Below are 15436 nucleotides of genomic sequence, written 5' to 3'. Positions count from 1 at the left end.
ACATGTAGAAATGCAAATCTGATATTGACAGTCCTTCATTTTCCAAACCAGCTTTCTCAGCAATAAAGGTGATTTAAAAAAATTTTTTTTGGTACTAGAGACAGAACCCAAGGATGCTTTTTTAACCACTGAGCTACATCCCCAGCCTGTTTTTATATTTTATTTAGAGAGAGGGTCTCGCTGAGTTGCTCAGGACCTCATTAAATTGCTGAGACTGTTTTTTTTTTTAATATTAAAGAACTTTAGCTGAGACTGTTTTTGAACTTGCAATCTTCCTGCCTCAGCCTCCCAAGTCGCTGGGATTACAGGCATGCACCACCACACCCAGTTAGAGGTGATTGTTTTGGTACTCAGGGGTGCTTAACCACTGAGCCACATCCCCAGCCCCTTTTTGTATTTTATTTAGAAACAGGGTCTTGCTAAATTGCTCAGGGACTCGCTAAATTGCTGAGGCTGGCTTTGAACTAGCAATATTCCTACTTCAGCCTCCCAAATTGTTGGGATTATAGGCATGTGACACCACGCCCAGCTAGAGGTGATTTTTTGATTGCTTCTGACTCCTGGGTCAATTTTTCAATTGTTTCCAAATTTAGAGGGGTGAAGCATTATCTTTCCCCAAACCCAAAGTCAGCCATGCTTGACTTTTAGTTGTTATTTAATCTTTTGTGGTACTGGGGATTGAACACAGTGATACTCTACCATTGAGCTACAACCCCAGCTTTTTAAAATTTTTTTGAGACAGGGTCTCACTAAGTTGCTAAGACTGGCCTTAATATTTGGTCAGGAATTTTTAAATTCTACAGAGATGCCAATTTGAAAGCAGTTCCTCTCCAATCCCACAAAAAGCTAGGCAAGTACTCTACAATTGAGCTATATTCCCATCCCCTACAAAAAGTTTTTTAATTTAATTTTTTCTGTCTTAGTGATGGGGTAGTGTAGACAGCCCTTCAAATCTCATATCTCTATTAAAGAAGAAAGGATCAGATATATTAAGAGGCTGTTGTTTATTCCTTAATTTCTAGGATGATTCTCATTACCTTCTATTTGTGAAGGGCTCAACTTTTCTTTGTGTTGAAGATGTTCTGGTAAATTATTATCCCTGAAAAGATATATAAAAAGATTAAGACTTAATACATATATGAAACCAGCAAAAGTCAATCTTCTTCATCAATTTTTGCTGAATGGAATGACTGAAAGTATCACAATTTATCCAGAGTCACAGTACCTAAAGGGACCAGTTACTGTCACTTGCCAACAGTTGTAGTATGGACAGTAAGTAAATGTTGGCCACTGAAATATGCACTTCGGTCCTATACTTGCAAATCATCCTCACCTTCCTTAAAAAAATCTGATTTCACTTAAACATGGGCGTGCACCTGAGGAACTTCCGGATGCTACGGCCTAAACATGGAGGACTGAGGAACTTCCAGATCCTAGAGTCTCAACATGGACGTGCACCAAAGGAACTTTTGGATCCTAAACATGTACGTGTGCCTGAGGAACTTCCGGATGCTACGGCCTAAACATGGAGGACTGAGGAACTTCCAGATCCGGGGGGCTTAAACATGAACATGCACCTGAGGAACTTCTGGATCCTAGAGCCTAAACATGGATGCCTGAGGAACTTCCAGATTGGGGGGGGGGGCAGGGGGGGGTTAAACATGGATGTACGCAACGAACTTCCTGATCCCCTAGGGCTTAAACATGGACGTGCACCTGAGGAACTTCCAGATCCAGGGGCCTAAACATGGACGTGCAACTGAGGAACTTCTGGATGCTACGGCCTAAACATGGAGGACTGAGAAACTTCTGGATCTGAGATCCCAAAGATGGACATGCACCTGAGGAACTTCCGGATCTGGGGGCCTAAACATGAACAACTGAGGAACTTCCGGTCCTAGAGCCTAAACATGGATGTGCACCTGAGGCACTTCCAGATGCTATGGCCTAAACATGGATGTGCGCCCGAGGAACTTCTGGATCCAGGTGGACGTGCACCTTTGGAACTTCCAGATCCGGGGGCCTAAACATGGACACTTGAGGGACTTCCAGATCCGAGGGCCTAAACATGGATATGTCTCTGGAACTTCTGGGTCCTTGTGCCTATAAAGGGCAGGGTGTGACTCTCAGAAGGGACGTGGTCCATGAAGAGGAGCGGAGTATGGGGCCTGTTGGGGGACAGACTGAGCTGTAGCACCCTGAACTTGAATGTGATGGTGGCCTCACTTCTCAGCCTTCCCCTGGGTGTCACTTTCCTCCCCTTCCAGGAGGTGCCGGGAGGAAGTGAGACCAGGCGCAGGGACCAGGCCCTGAGGAGGGACACCGTTTTTCTCCTTGCTTAGCCAGGCGCCCAGCCTGGCTGGGGACAGGGACGTCTTGTGACACTGGCTGCCTCCTGCATCCCTGCACCAGGACCTCAGGGACCACAGGCGGGGATAGTCGTTGATTCTCCCCTGGCTGCTGACTCTCAGTCCCGGGGTCTGCCCAGGGAGAGCTCTGTCTCCCAGAGGGTCAGGAGGCCCCTGTGACCTGCTGCTCCTTACCCACCATCATCCTGGGCGAGCACAGGTCAGAACACCAGATGCTACTGAGAGTGACATCTCCTAGATGGGCGGCTGGGGACTTTGCCTCTGTCCCCAGGCCTCGGACACCGGATGATCACCCCCAGAGACAGAAAATAACCCCACACTGCCCAAGACTTATTTTAAGCTTTGGATTCTGAAATTTTCCTGCTGTCACCTTCTTTGTGAAGCCAGTTTTTCAACAGAGACAATATTCTGGGGTGGGGGGGAACAACAACATGGAGTTAATCAAACCAAGCTGACACATCTGGTCCTCTAAGAGAAATCTGGATTGGAGGGAGAACAGCCATTCTCAACTGGCGAAATTGTGAAGTTCCCTTGTCCTTATTTTGTTTAAGAAAAATAAATAATCTGATGTTAATTCATCAAATTATTTTTGATGAGTGCTTGGCTCATAGGAAAAAAAAATCTGATTTCATCCATTTCTAGAACAGGAAACTGAGGCTCAAAGGAATTAAATAACTTATCCAAAGTCACACAGAGGTGGGACAGACTTGAGATTTAAGTTTGTATGATTCAAAAGCTCAAGATTATAAACCTTTAACTATTCATGTTGTTATAAATAAAAGTTTTTTTTTAACTTTGTAACTAATATAATTAATGTTGTGATGAGTATCCTTATAGAGAAAACTTTGCATCCATTATTGCCAGATTGTATTTTTTTAATTTTTTTTTTTTTAGTTGTAGTTGGACACAACATCTTTATTTCACTTGTTTATTTTTTTATATGGTGCTGAGGATAGAACCCAGGGTCTTGCACGTGCAAGGTGAGCACTCTACTGATGAGCCACAACCCCGCCAGATAGTATTTTTTACCACATGTCAGAAATATACAGAAAAAGATAATAGAGTTATAAAACCTTTTGGAAAGTTTGGGACTCTGTTTTGACCTTTCATTTCCTTGGGAAAATAAAATATGGAAAAGGAGAGAGAATGTTAATATTTTGGGAACAGTTTGCATAGATCTGCAGTAATTTATTTAGGAATATAGAAATTATTGTGTAAATCTGGACTTGTAAATATGGTAAATTAAACAATTAATTAAATGTAAATTAATAACAAAATAAAACTATAATTTTATAAATTTATTTTATTTAATTCTGAGAACCAAAAGTTTAAAAACTATGGAATCACTTGGTTTTGGTAGTTTTATAAAAAGAAGTTAAAAAAGGGAAATGAGAGACTAGAGGAGAACGGATTAAGCCCTGGCAGCTGTGGGGAGGTGACCTGGCTGGGGGAAATACCTGAATATGGAGAATCCTAGTGCTGGGCATTCAGGGCCAAATCCATATCCACCAATGTCAGGTAACCCTGGAGGTTCTAATCTTGGGCATCCATCCACCACATCCACCACCTGACAATCTGGCCTTTCCTCCTGGTCTCTGTCCCACTCCCCTAGAAGGTCCCCAGGAAATGCCAAGTTTTCCTCCACATGGGTCCCCTTATTCTCTGCCAGGACACCAACCCTCAGATCCCTACTCTCCTTCACACCCACCATCTGCTCCTGTTATGCCTCCTGTGAACCACATGGCTCCTGGCATGGTAGGCCCAGGAATGATTATGGACAAGAAGATGTGGAAGAAAATGAAGAAAAGATGCACAAACACCACAAGCATGGCAAGCATCCCTCCTCTTCCAGCAGTGACTTTGACTGAATACAGAACCTGGAGCCTCCTCTCAAGTCTCACCAGTTCTGCTGTCCCATCAAGTTTCAGCTGCTGTGTTGTATTAACCAATGTGCTTCCTAGCCTGCCCCACCTGAGCCTTAGCTCAGGGAAGCTGAATTGGGAAGAGAATTGCCATTGGCTAGCAAAGATAGCCTTCTCATTGCTTGATACATCTTATTTATATGGTTGAAGAGTTCAGTGGAAAGCTGTATTTTGAAGTTGGTGAGACCTCTGAGCTAGATGCTGAAGAAAAGTTTAAATTCTGTAAAATGTGATATTTTAAAATTTCCTTTTGTAATATGTGTAGTTTGGAGGGTTTATGGAAATTTTTCTATGATGAAAAACCACCGGGGTGATTTAGTGGCATATATATTTCCCAGCAGTCCTTTTATTGATTGCACTAACAGCAAGGCTGCTGGGAAGTAGAGTCCATTTGGCTGATGAGCTCTGACTGCCCTTTTGTAAGCTAATATCTACACCTTAGCTCAATATGTTATCTCAGGTCCTAGTCTCATTCTCAAGCTCTGGGTCCAAATAAAACCATTTCTTCTCGGAAAGAAAAAAAAATAAAAAAAATAATAAAAAATAAAATTATTATTTAGTGTCCTGTAGAGTATTTATTAGATTTAACTCATTTCAAAGAGGGACCTGGGAGAAAAGAAAGTGACCAGCTTTTATTTATTTATTTATTTGCATTGCTGGAGATCAAGTCTAGGGCCTCTGCTACGTAAGGGCTCTCCCACGGAACTACACCCATCCTGGCTGTGATAAGGTTGTTTTGTTTTGTTTTTGTTTTTTGGCAGTCCTGGTAGTTAAAACTATACCACTGAGCAATATCCCTAGCCCTTTTTAAATTTTGAGACAGGGTCTCATTAGGGTGTTCAGGCTGGTCTCAAACTTGTGATCCTCCAGCCTCAGCCTCCTAAGTAGGTGGGATTTTAGGTGTATACTGCCACACCTGGCAATATTGATTTCTTCTGATGTTTTCTTTTTATCATCTACTTGAACTTCTAAAGACTCTTAGATTATTTTATAAACTATTCTTTTTTATTATTTTTTTAGTTGTAGATGGACACAATAGCTTTATTTATTTTTTGTGGTGCTGAGGATCAAACAGTGCCTCACAAGTACAAGGTAAGTGCTCTACAGCTGAACTACAACCCCAACCCCTAAATATAAAAATATTTCTGTCAGATGATGTAAAAAGATGCAGCAGATGCAGAGATATAATATTCTTAAGAATCCAGAGGAAAGTGGAATGCCAGGCAGTATAAATTTTTTTTTTTTTTTTTTTTTTTTTGGTACTGGTATTGAACCTAGGGTGACTTAACCAAACCTTTTATTTTTATTTTTTATTTTATTTTGGGACAGGGTCTTTGTAAGTTGATTAGGGCCTTGCTAAATTTTGAACTTGTGATCCTCCTGTCTCAGCTTCTTGAGCTACTGGGATTACAAATTTTTGTTTCTCTTACTTTTAGTCATTGGTGGATGTTTATTGAAATTTGTTAATAGCTGACTCAGAAAAACCTATTTTATCAGATCTCATTTTACTGGTTATATTTGTAATGTGTACTCTTTTCTCTATATTTTGACTTGCTTAGGAGTTAATTCTTCTTTATGATCTTTTTATTTATTTATTTTTGGTACCAGGGATTGAACCCAGGGGTGCTTAACCACTGAGCCACATCCTGATGCCCTTTTTAAATATTTTTATTTAGAAACAGGGCCTCACCAAGTTGCTGAGGCTGGCTTTGAACTCATGATCCCCCTGTCTCAGCCTTCCAAGCCACTGGGATTAGAGGCTGCGCCATCATGCCAGGCATGATGTTTTACACTTATTCTTTAAATTGGCACTCAAAATACCTTAATGAATAACTTATAACTCCTCGATCCCTCTATGACATTCTATGTCCTAACAGAAAATAGATTTTCATCTAGGAAAGTAGGAAGGATAACTGTTTCTCCAGTCTAAAAGAATATTTGGCCCAGTACAGTGGCATATACCTATAATCCCAGTGGCTCAGGAGGCTGACACAGGAGGACAGCAAGTTCAAAGCCAGCCTTAGCAATTTAGCAAGGCCCTAAGCAACTCAATGAGACCCTGTCTCTAAATAAAATACAAAAAAAAGGGCTGGGGATGTGGCTCAGTGGTTAAGTGTCCCTGAGTTCAATCCCCTGAACCTCCCCCCACCCCCCAAAATTGTCTTTTTCTTCTCATAAAAAAAATCTTTCTCAGTCAAGCATGGTAATCCTAGCAACTGGGAGGGTCTGAGGCAGGAAGATCACAAGTTCAAGTTCAAGGCCAGCCTTGGCAACTTCATGAAGCCCTATTTCACTATTCAGAAAAAAAAAAGACTGGGGATGTATCTCAGTGGTAAAGTACCCCTGGGTTCACTCCCCAGTAACACCCCACCTCACACTCCCCCCACATATACATACACACACATAATCTTTCGGTTGTCAGGCACAGTGATGCATACCTGTAATCCTAATTTCTCAGGAGGCTAATAGAGTAGGATCATAAGTTTGAGGCTACCTGGGTAACTTAATGAGATTTAAGGGGTTGAGGATGTAGCTCAGTGGTAGAATGCTTGCCTAGCATTCAATCCCCAGTATCTCAAAAAGAGAACAAAATAATCTCTGTCTTTAATTCAGAAATTTTGCTTTATACCTAAATTTGCCACAGAACAGATACTTGAAGAGCATTCTAACTTGTCTAGTCGTAGCCTCTATGGGTATTTAATATAGTCATCACTTAATAATTTATTACATATTAATACTTTAATTACCTACCTCTTGCTGTGGAACCCAGGTACTTTTAAAGGATTTAGCTTAAATTTTGGATTAACTTCTGAAACTGCCATTTGGCCAGTGACTCCGTCTGGAATTCAGAAGATATTATTAGGAATCAACTCACATATTATATATATTCTATTGCAACTTTCCTAGCTCAAGGCCTAGCATTTGAAAAATCTAGAGCTTTAAGGAATGGTACTAGAGTTATGTGCAAAGTTGGAGGGATGTGGAAGGGTCCCTTTGATATCACTAGATTTCTAAGCAAAACTTCTTGCCATTACTTCCCCTTTCAAATACTATCATTCTGATGCTATGTAAAAATAAATGCTGGGCTGGGGTTGTGGCTTAGTGGTAGAGTGCTTGCCTAGCATGTTTGAGGCACTGGGTTCGACTCTCGACACCGCATAAAAAAACTAAATAAATAAAATAAAGATATTGTGTCCACTACAACCAAAAATATTTTTAAAAAAATGTTACCAGGTGCAGTGGTAAACATCTGTAATCCAACTGACTCAGGAGGCTGAGGCAGGAGGATTGCATGCTTAAGGCTAACTCAGCAAGTTAGTGAGGCCCTAAGCAACTCAGTGTGACCTGTCACAAAATAAAAAATAAACAAAAAATGGTCTGGGGATGTCTTTCAGTGGTAAAAGCCCTCTGGGTTCGATTCCCAGTTCCAAACAAACAAATGTTAAGAGAAATAAATCAGCTACATAAAGACAAATACTGTTATGTTCTTAATTATATGTGGAATCTAACAGTTATATGAAAGCAGAGAGTATAATGCTGGGAGAAGGGGGCTATGAGATATTGGTCAAGAGGTACAAAGTTTCAGTTACACAAAATGAGTACTGATGCTGTAACATGGTGACTATAGGTAATAACACTGTACTGTATACTTGAAATTTTCTAAGAAAGCACATCCTAAATGTTCTTACTCTTCTGCCAACAGTAACTGTAAGGCGTTGGATATATTAATGCTGGATGGTAGAACTATTTCATAATGTGGAGATATATATATATATATATATATATATATATATATATATATATATATATATATATCTCAAACCATCAAGTTGTACATAGTAAATATTAAAAAAAGGGGTCACTCTGATGCAGATAAAGTATCTTAGAACTATGTGGAAGAAATTATTTAAAGACAGAATTTATTTATGCAACAAAAACATTTCATGCACAATTAATTGACAAAGAATAAAATGTTTACACCATTTCTAAAATATTTGCTTACTTATTTCTGTTTTTATATATCTGTCTGGTAGTAAGTAGATTTTCCCAGGGTTTTTTACTGGAACACATATCACTGCCCTGTTGGTTCTTTTGAACTCACTGGTCTTTCTTAAAAGTAGGAGCAGGTAAGGAATACAGTGCTGTTTGCTACCTTAGATCCTCTTGTATGGCCTCTTCACTGCTATGGCCTCCCTAGTCCTCCCTTTCCATTTCTGCATAATTTGAGACACAGGGCCTGTGGTCCAGGAGCTAGGGGTAGAGCTTTTCCCTTTATTATTTTTATTGCTCCAATAGAGTGTATCAAGTGGTTCATTGACAAGTAAACTGGGTTCCTAACTTAGGAATAACAAACAATAATACTACTTTTAAACTATGAAAAGGTTTCTGAATGTTGGGTTAGAATTGATTTTTCCCAGGTCTTCACCTCAGAACCTGGAAAGCAGTTGTTTCTACACCACTCAATTACATATGTTCAGAATCTAGGAACCTACCACAGAGCTGGAACGCCGGAGATGCTCAACAATTTAGGCACTTGAAAGGTGCTGTGAAATCATCCTCATGGCTCAAAATAATCATTACTTAAAAAAAGAATCTTCAATCTTTTATAGAGATAATAGTTTTGTTTTTTTTTAAAAAAGGACTCAGCCTAGAATCATAAAAATCCTGATATTTACTACTTTTAAGCTGGGCTACTAACTACTTTGGGACTTTAATCAGATGAAGAATCCAATAAAGGGTTTGTTCCATCATACAACTGTGACCTCATTCAATGCTCAGTCTCAGGCCAGGGGGAGAATGAGCCACCAATTTCTTTCAGTGTTAACAGAGAGTTAGTGTTTTCAGTGTGGTTCATTCAGCACCCTTGGGGTGTGTGACAGTGTGAGCTACAGAATCAGAACATTTTGACATTGTTGAGATTTCAGGGAAGGGGAAATTTTTTAGTTTTAAACATTGTATTAATATATTTTCATTAGTTAGTTGAAAGTTGTTCAAGTAAAACATTTTTTCCAGGTACCTTGACCGAATGGTGATTAAAAACCATTTCATTGTTTAAGCCTAGAAAGAGGGGGGAAAATCAAACCCTCATAGACTATGGTTTTTAATATTAGTAGGAAAAATGACTTAAAAAGAGTAATTGAAGCAAAGATTGTGTTAAGCAGAAATCTTGATATTCATTATCTGACTTGTCTTGTGGCATTGTAAATTGTCCAGCACAAGAGTAGGAGTGTCTTTAGTCTGTTATGGCTAAACAAAGCAATGGCACCTAAGGTTTAGCTAGTGATAGAGTGGGGCTTTCAAAAGTGCCCCAGGCTTCACTGCCACTAAGCCTCTCATTCTGGTCAGGAACACAAAGGGAAAGTATGACAAGGTTTAATTTATAAATTAATTCAACAAATATTTGTATTAAGGGCTCACTATGTTAAAGGCTACCAAGATTTAAAATAGGTATAATGACAGTTCCTATCTGATGCGGTTGGTGAGAAGTAAAATTTTATTTTTTAGAGATAGGGATCACCATATTTCCCAGATGGCCTCAAATTCCTGGGCTGAAGTGATCCTCCTGCCTCAGCCTTCTAAGTACCTGGTATTATAGGCGAGTGTTACTGCACTCAGCTAGAAGTAAAATTTTAAAATTATGATTTACCTTTAACTGTGGTAGAATACATATCACATAGAATTTACCATCTTACCAATTTTAAGTGTATGACTTACTATCATTAAGTATATTCACTTTGTTGTGCAACCAATCTATGGAATGTTTTCATCTTGAAAAACTGAAAGTTTATATTCATTAAATAACATCTCCCCATTTCCCACTTCTACCAACCCCTGGCAACTATCATACCTACTCTAGATATCTCATATAAGTGGAATCATATGATATTAGTCTTTTTTTTTATACTGGGGTTAAGCTAGGGGTACTTAAACCACTGAGCCACATCCCAGCCTTTTTTACTTTTTTATTTTGAGACACAGTAAGAATAAGTTTCTGAGGCTGGTCTTAAACTTACTTTTCTTTCTTTCCTTTTTTAGTTTTGAGTACTTTTTTATTTAAAATTGTTTTTATTAGAACTTTATAGTTATACATAGTAATTGGGTTCATCCCAATAAACTCACACATGCGTGGAATTCAATTTCGTTCATTATCCTGCCTTTTCCCTTCTGTCCTCCTCCCCGTCCCATTTTTCTTCCTCTGCTCTACTGGACTTCCTACTCATCTATTTATTTATATTTGATTGGTTCTTTTTACCTATGCATAAAAATGAAGTTCCTTGTCATATATTTATCTATGCATATAACATGATTTTTAAAAAATTCATTCTGCCGTTATCTCTCCTTACCCATCCCTCCATTCTGTCTCTCAGTTTCCTTCTTTCATGTTACTGATCTTCCCTTTATCTTTATGTTACCTTATCCTTCCCTTCCCTTTTCCTTTATTTTATTCTAGCTTCTGCATATGAGAGAAAACATTTGAGTTTTGAGTTTCTGAATTTGGTTTATTTTACTTAGCATGCATGAGATTCCCCATTTTCATCCAATTACCAGCAAATGCCATAATTTCAAACTTTTGTGTATATATATATATTCCAAAAATTCAATATACATATATACATAATGTATGTATATATACTTATGTATATATTATACGATAATTTCTTAATCTATTCATCTACTGACAGGCATCTGGGTTGATTCCATAATTTAGCTGTTATGAATTATGGTTCTATAAACCCTGATGTGGTCATCCCAAGCCCTTTATAAACTTATTTTGAGACAGGAGCTCACAAAGTTTCCCAGGCTGGCAGTGAACTTGTGATCCTCCTTTATCAGTATCCTGGAGTTACTGGGATTATAGGTGTGTGCAACTACACCTTGCTTATTTCTGGAATTTTCCATTTAATACTTTGGACTACAATTGACTATAGGCAACTGGAGCTACAGAAAGTACAACTGTGGAAAAGGGGAAATATCTGTATTTGTCTCTTTATTGTTGAGTTACAAGGATCTTTATATATTTTAGATACTAAGTCCTTGTCAGTATATAATTTCCAACTATTTTTTCCCATTCTGTATGCTGTATTTTCATTTTGATAGTTTCCTTTCAGCTGCAAGTTAATCCTAGAATTTTATTTCATTTTTTAAGAATTTAATATTTATTACAATTTTTACACAGTAACAACAAAATAATGCTAGTAAGTTACTATTTTTCTAAAAACACTGCAAAATGATAAGGATAAAACAGTAGGAATGACATTATGAATTTAATACTCAAAATTTAAAATATAGTCATCTGTCTTTTAAGCAGATTTAAACTGATGATTTCTACATGAACAAAAACATTTAAAATATAGAAATAATCTTTCTTAATAATGTACTAGATACTATCTAAAGACTCAACTTTATTGCACATTTTGGTTTAAGCTTATTTGATCATGTACCATGCAGAAAAATAAATTATGAGATAAAGTAGGAAGGATGTTACTTTGTATTACAAAATTAGATGAGGGATGATACACTTCACAGTTTAATCTTCAGAAAATTTTATTTAATTATTGCATAAAACCACTGTTTGGGGAGCCACAATGAATGACCACACCCTACCAATCCTGATGCCTCAGATTCTGACCAACCACTGCATTCTCTGTGGCTTGGGCAAGGTCTATCTTGGATAGTAAGGGTTCTTCTTTGTGGGATGTGCCCCTAGGGTTGAGTTACACTCACCTATCCTTTGTAGTCCTGCCCCTTCTGCCCTTTTTTGGATAGAACTTTCTAAGAACAGAGTCCCCCCAATAAAAGCTCACTTCCAAATGTGCTCCTTCTCTCTCGTCAGCCTCTCTTAACTTTCTCTTGCTCTCCCTTTTGGGGAGCCTGAGGCGGAGAGCAGGGAAGCCGTCCTGTAGCTTGTGTAAAGGTAAATTGTGTCTGTGTTTTATTTGGTGTCCCTGCAAATTCACACTAGTGATCTTAAGTTCAGTTGCCTGTGCTGGTCAGGGGCGGCACCACTGGTTAAAGTCATTTATTACACATTCAAACTAAGAGATATTAAATGTAGTAAAATAGCCCTGTTCTTATATAAGCTTCTCTTTTCACTGATACCAATTATCACTCTCTTTAGCCACCTAAAAAGGTGTTCTTTGTCTAATTTTTAAAAAACATTAAATGACAAAATCCTAGTGTGTATGAATTTTTGGCTATGTCAAGCTATTCACATAATAGGCACATAATCAAAATTTTATCATTTTAAATGTGAAAAAAGTAGGAGGCTCTGGGGTTAGACATAACCTATAAGCCAGTTTCTCAATAGAGCTAGCAAACTTCTGTTTTATTTCTTGAATGTATTCAGTCAAACACTATGTTAGTGGTATTGAATGTAAACATTCTCATTTATTTGTACAGATTACTGAGGTAATCCAGAAACTATTGTTATTACAGTAGCCTCACAATTTAATATCTCTGCAAATATGCTTTGGAAAAATTTAAAAAAGCAAACAAAAATTTAAGTGTAGACTCAGCCAGGCTCATGCCTGTAGTCCCAGAAACCCAGGAGGCTGACACAGGAGGACTGCAAGGCCAGCCTCAGTGACTTAGTGACACTCTGCCTCAAAATAAAAAATAAAAAGGGGTGGGAATGCAGCTCAGTGTAGAGCACCACAGGGTTCAATCCCCAGTACCTCTCTAGTCCTAGAATTTTTTAAAGCTAAAAGAGAAGTAATAGATTATCAGCCACATTCATCCTTTTCATTTTATTGCTAAAGAGACTAAAGTTTTGTTTCTTTAATGGCAGAACCAGGAACACCTACTTTGTAAACTGCACTGTGATTAGAAGGTAAAAAAAAAGTAGCAAGTGAAGCCACTAGAAAACAATATAAGATACCTAATAATCAATATGATGCTGTGTGGTATGGCAAAGGCAAAAGGAACTTAGAAAAACTTTTGAGAACTAACGGTGTCCAATCACCTTATGGATTAGTAGACAGAGGGTAGAAACCAACAAAACCATTAGGGAAAAAAACTGTGGGATTAAAAGCTATAAGTCAAAGTAGTAACCCCTGTCTTCACAACGCCTTCACATCAGGTTTCACACTCACCTTTAATAGAACTGGGAGCTTTTATCAGCTTCTGTAGAGACACTGTTCTTTTTGCTTAAAGACAAGATTAAGAGTCAAGATGGGGGTGGGGGGGCTGGGGTTGTGGCTCAGCAGTAGAGCGCTCGCCTAGCATGTGCAAGGCCCTGGGTTTGATCCTCAGCACCACATAAAATAAATAAGTGAAATAAAGGTACTGTGTCCAACTACAACTAAAAAAAAATTAAAAAAAAAAAAGAGTCAAGATCATATAAATTTCTGAAGTTACAGAAAGTGAAATAGGAGGGGTATAGTTTATCTTATTTTCTCCCCAGAGAGTGGGAAACTGAAGAAAATGTTGAAGTTATCTTAATTCATATTTCTTCTTTTGCCTCCTTAATGTATTAAACTCCAAAAGCAAAAAAATTAAAAGCACTAGAATCAGAATTGAAATCAAGACTATTCATTTATCATTTATTCATTTTTTGCCCTTCAAAATGTGAGGTAGTTTTTTAAATATGATGAGATTAACTCTTAGGAGAAAGATGATGGACATAACAGCCTGGTTTCTTATATCTGGTTTGGTTTGGTCTAGCCAGAGAAGCCAACTCTGTACTATTTTAAAAACAAGAAAAATTTGTGGTAGGTTATGAAAGCATGAAAAATGTTTAGTGATACCTTTAGGTTATGGAGGCTATACAAGGTAATATATCACACAGAAAGTAGTACACATAAAGTAGAAATATCCTCTTTATTGAGGGAAGGTTAATTCAAATATGAGCACATATAGTTTGTAGAATTAAGAAAAACCTATCAAATGCCTTTTATATCCCTTTGTCTGATCTCTCCTCCCACACATTTTCTTCTCCCTATTGTTTGATTCTTCTCCCTTCCTAGAGAGTAGTTTGCTAGAGGTACCCTATGTCATTCTTAGACACTGCATGTAGCACCATTCTGGTTGAGAATGTGACATAGATAATTTCTTTTTAAGACAAGAATCAGACTTTATTTTTTACACTTATTTTTTTTCTAAATGTATATTAGAGTTTCTCTATATCTCTTATAAATGTAGTTTTGTAAATTCTCGAGTAGAACTTTGTAATCCATGTACCTCTGAAGTCTGGGAGGAGTTCTGAATGTTCAGTATCAAAAGACAGAAATATTAGCAGGTCTTGAGGTTGTACATATGTTGATATAGGTATTTCTGTTATCATTCTCAGGTAACTGAAATCTACACTCTTTTTTTCTTAGAAATACAAATTATACATTAGAAATTGGGGAAAAAGTTACTTAAGTGTGAAAATATCATTGTACTTATGTCTAGTCCAAGTATCTGGGATTACAGGTTTGTGCTACTATGCCCGACTTGTTTGTCTTTCTGAATAATATTTTTTTTGAACTTGAAAAATATAAGTATAGGTACCCAGAATTGAAGTTTTTTTTTCCTTATTAAAATTCATTTTATGTATACTCACATAAAGTTCCTTAAATCAATCTTAAATTCTTTTTTGAAACACAATGAGACTTTTGGAGACATATCACAATTTTTTTTTGTCATACTTGTTGGGAAATGTAGGCATAGAGAGCAAATAAAAATTACTTAAGAATAAAGCACAGGTTGAGGTTCTGTGTCTATGAGAAGAGGGCCAAAGACAAGCTTTACTTTGTCTCCTCTTACCAATTTCGTAGCATAATGTTCAAAACTCGCATTCATTCTTTTCTATACAAGCACAGAACATAAACACATAAGGGAAGTGTATAAGGGAAAGTTTATGGTGATAAAATTATGGATTATCATTGGAGGGTAGAATTATTAAAATTTTCCTTTTTTATTCATTCTCTAAATAAAGAAAAATTTTTAATATTTACTTTTGTAATCTAGAAAACACATATAAATTAAACATAGAATCAGACTATCAATTTTAAGTTGTATCATGAATTTTCACTCACGTCTAAACTTCTTCAGGCCCTCCATTATTGAATTCACGATAACCTTCCCATTTCCTGCAAAACATTTTGATTCACATAAAAACTCATAAAAGTTGATAAAAACTGTTAAGTTATAAAAAGTAGCAGT

General features: G+C 37.5%; 1 protein-coding gene across 1 annotated transcript in view; it reads right to left on the bottom strand.

Moving 5' to 3' along the window:
• The window catches only part of Efcab3 (EF-hand calcium binding domain 3), a 58779-nt gene that overhangs the window by 28457 nt on the left and 14886 nt on the right, over positions 1–15436 (bottom strand). The window contains exons 6-8 of the mRNA XM_046461137.2: positions 15310–15363; positions 7043–7130; positions 1038–1099 (exon numbers count right to left, since the gene is read on the bottom strand). Of these exons, the coding sequence (XP_046317093.1) occupies positions 1038–1099; positions 7043–7130; positions 15310–15363 (204 nt within the window). The remainder of the gene's footprint in view (positions 1–1037; positions 1100–7042; positions 7131–15309; positions 15364–15436) is intronic.

Source organism: Marmota monax, unplaced genomic scaffold, assembly GCF_021218885.2.
Source record: "Marmota monax isolate L192 unplaced genomic scaffold, Marmota_monax_Labrador192_F-V1.1 WCK01_AAM20220418_F8-fsc00319, whole genome shotgun sequence".
NCBI lineage: Eukaryota > Metazoa > Chordata > Mammalia > Rodentia > Sciuridae > Marmota > Marmota monax.
This window is presented reverse-complemented; position numbering and strand designations above follow the sequence as displayed.